The 1,501-nt window shown below is 39.2% G+C and overlaps 1 protein-coding gene across 1 annotated transcript; it reads left to right on the forward strand.

The window, feature by feature from the left end:
* Nucleotides 1-383: 383 nt before the first annotated feature.
* Nucleotides 384-1,098, forward strand: LOC103678605 (40S ribosomal protein S23-like). Its single transcript, XM_040631403.1, has one exon. It carries the CDS (start codon nt 474-476, stop codon nt 897-899), a length of 426 nt encoding a protein of 141 aa, XP_040487337.1. The 5' UTR covers nt 384-473; the 3' UTR covers nt 900-1,098.
* The last annotated feature ends 403 nt before the right edge of the window (nt 1,099-1,501 follow it).

Below are 1,501 nucleotides of genomic sequence, written 5' to 3' on the forward strand. Positions count from 1 at the left end.
TGATCCAAGGGTCCTGGGATCAAGTCCCACGTCAGGCTCCCTGGCTGAGCAGGGAGCTCTCTCCCTCTCCATCTGCCTGCTGCTCCCCTTGCTTGGGCTCTCTCTCTCTCTCTGTCAAATAAATAAATAAATACAACCTTGAAAAAAAATTTTTGAGCTTCCAGAAATAAACCCATACACCTATGGTCAATTGATTTCCCATAAGGTGCCAAGAAACTTCAATGAGGAAAGAATAGTCTTTTCAATAAATGATATAGGAATGACTGGCTATCCACATCCATGAGAATAAAGTTGGAGCCCTACTTCATACCATATAGATCTACTTCAGAAAGTGAATCAAAGGTAAAACAGAGGCTAAAATTATAAAACTCTTAGAAGAAAACTAAGTTTGAATTGCTGTGATTTTTAAATTAAACATTGTTTTCTTAGATATGACATCTAAAGCTCAAACAACCAAAGGGGAAAAATCATAAATGTTATCAAAATTTAAAACTTCCTCTTTTGTCAGTCCCCTGGTGCTGGCAGGATGGGCAAGTGTCAAGGTGTTTGTACGGCCAGGAAGCTCTGTGGCCACTGACAAGATCAGAAGTGGCATGATACAGTACAAGAAAGCCCATTTGGGCACAGCCTTGAAGGCCAACCCTTTTGGAGGCACCTTCCATACAAAGGGAATCGTGCTGGAAAAAGTAGGGAGAGAACCCAAACAGACAGATTCTGCCATCAGGAAGCATGTCAGGGTCCAACGGATCAAGAATGGCAAGAAAATCACAGCCTTTGTACTCAATGATGGTTGTTTGAATTTTAGTGAGGAAAATGATGAAGTTCCGATTGCCCGCTTTGATCACAGAGGTCATGCTGTAGGTGACGTTCCTGGAGTTCACTTATGGTTGTCAAAGTAGCCAGTGTCTCTCTTGGCCTTGTACAAAGGCAAGAAGAAAACATCACGATCGTAAGTTTTGATGGTGAAAACAGGATAGTGATCAATTTCCATATTCCAAAAAAAATTCTTAAACTGTATGCTTCAAAAAACACTATCAAGAAATTGAAAAGGCAACCCACAAGATGGGAGAACATATTTGCAAATCATAAGATAATCATGTATCTGATAACTGACTTGTATCCAGAATATATAAAGAACTCTACAACTTAACAATAAGAAGACAGGGGTACCTGGCTGGCTCAGTTGGTGGATTGTGCAACTCTTGATTTCAGGTTGTGAGTTCATGCCCCACACTGGGTGCAGAGATTACTAAAAAAAAAATAAACTTAAAAAAAATAAAAAGACAACTCAATTGAAGATAACCCAATAGGCAAAGGATGTGAATAGGCATTTCTCCAAAGAATATATGTTTTAGGGAATTATAAATAAAAACTACAATGAGATACCACTCCACACCTGCTAGGATGACCATAAAATAGAAGATAGACAATAAAAAGCATTAGCAAGGATGCGGAAAAGTTGGAACTCTTGTACACTGCTGAGAGTAGTGTATAACGGTAA

The sequence above is a fragment of the Ursus maritimus genome, unplaced genomic scaffold, assembly GCF_017311325.1.
Source record: "Ursus maritimus isolate PB19 unplaced genomic scaffold, ASM1731132v1 scaffold_17, whole genome shotgun sequence".
In the NCBI taxonomy this organism is placed as follows: domain Eukaryota; kingdom Metazoa; phylum Chordata; class Mammalia; order Carnivora; family Ursidae; genus Ursus; species Ursus maritimus.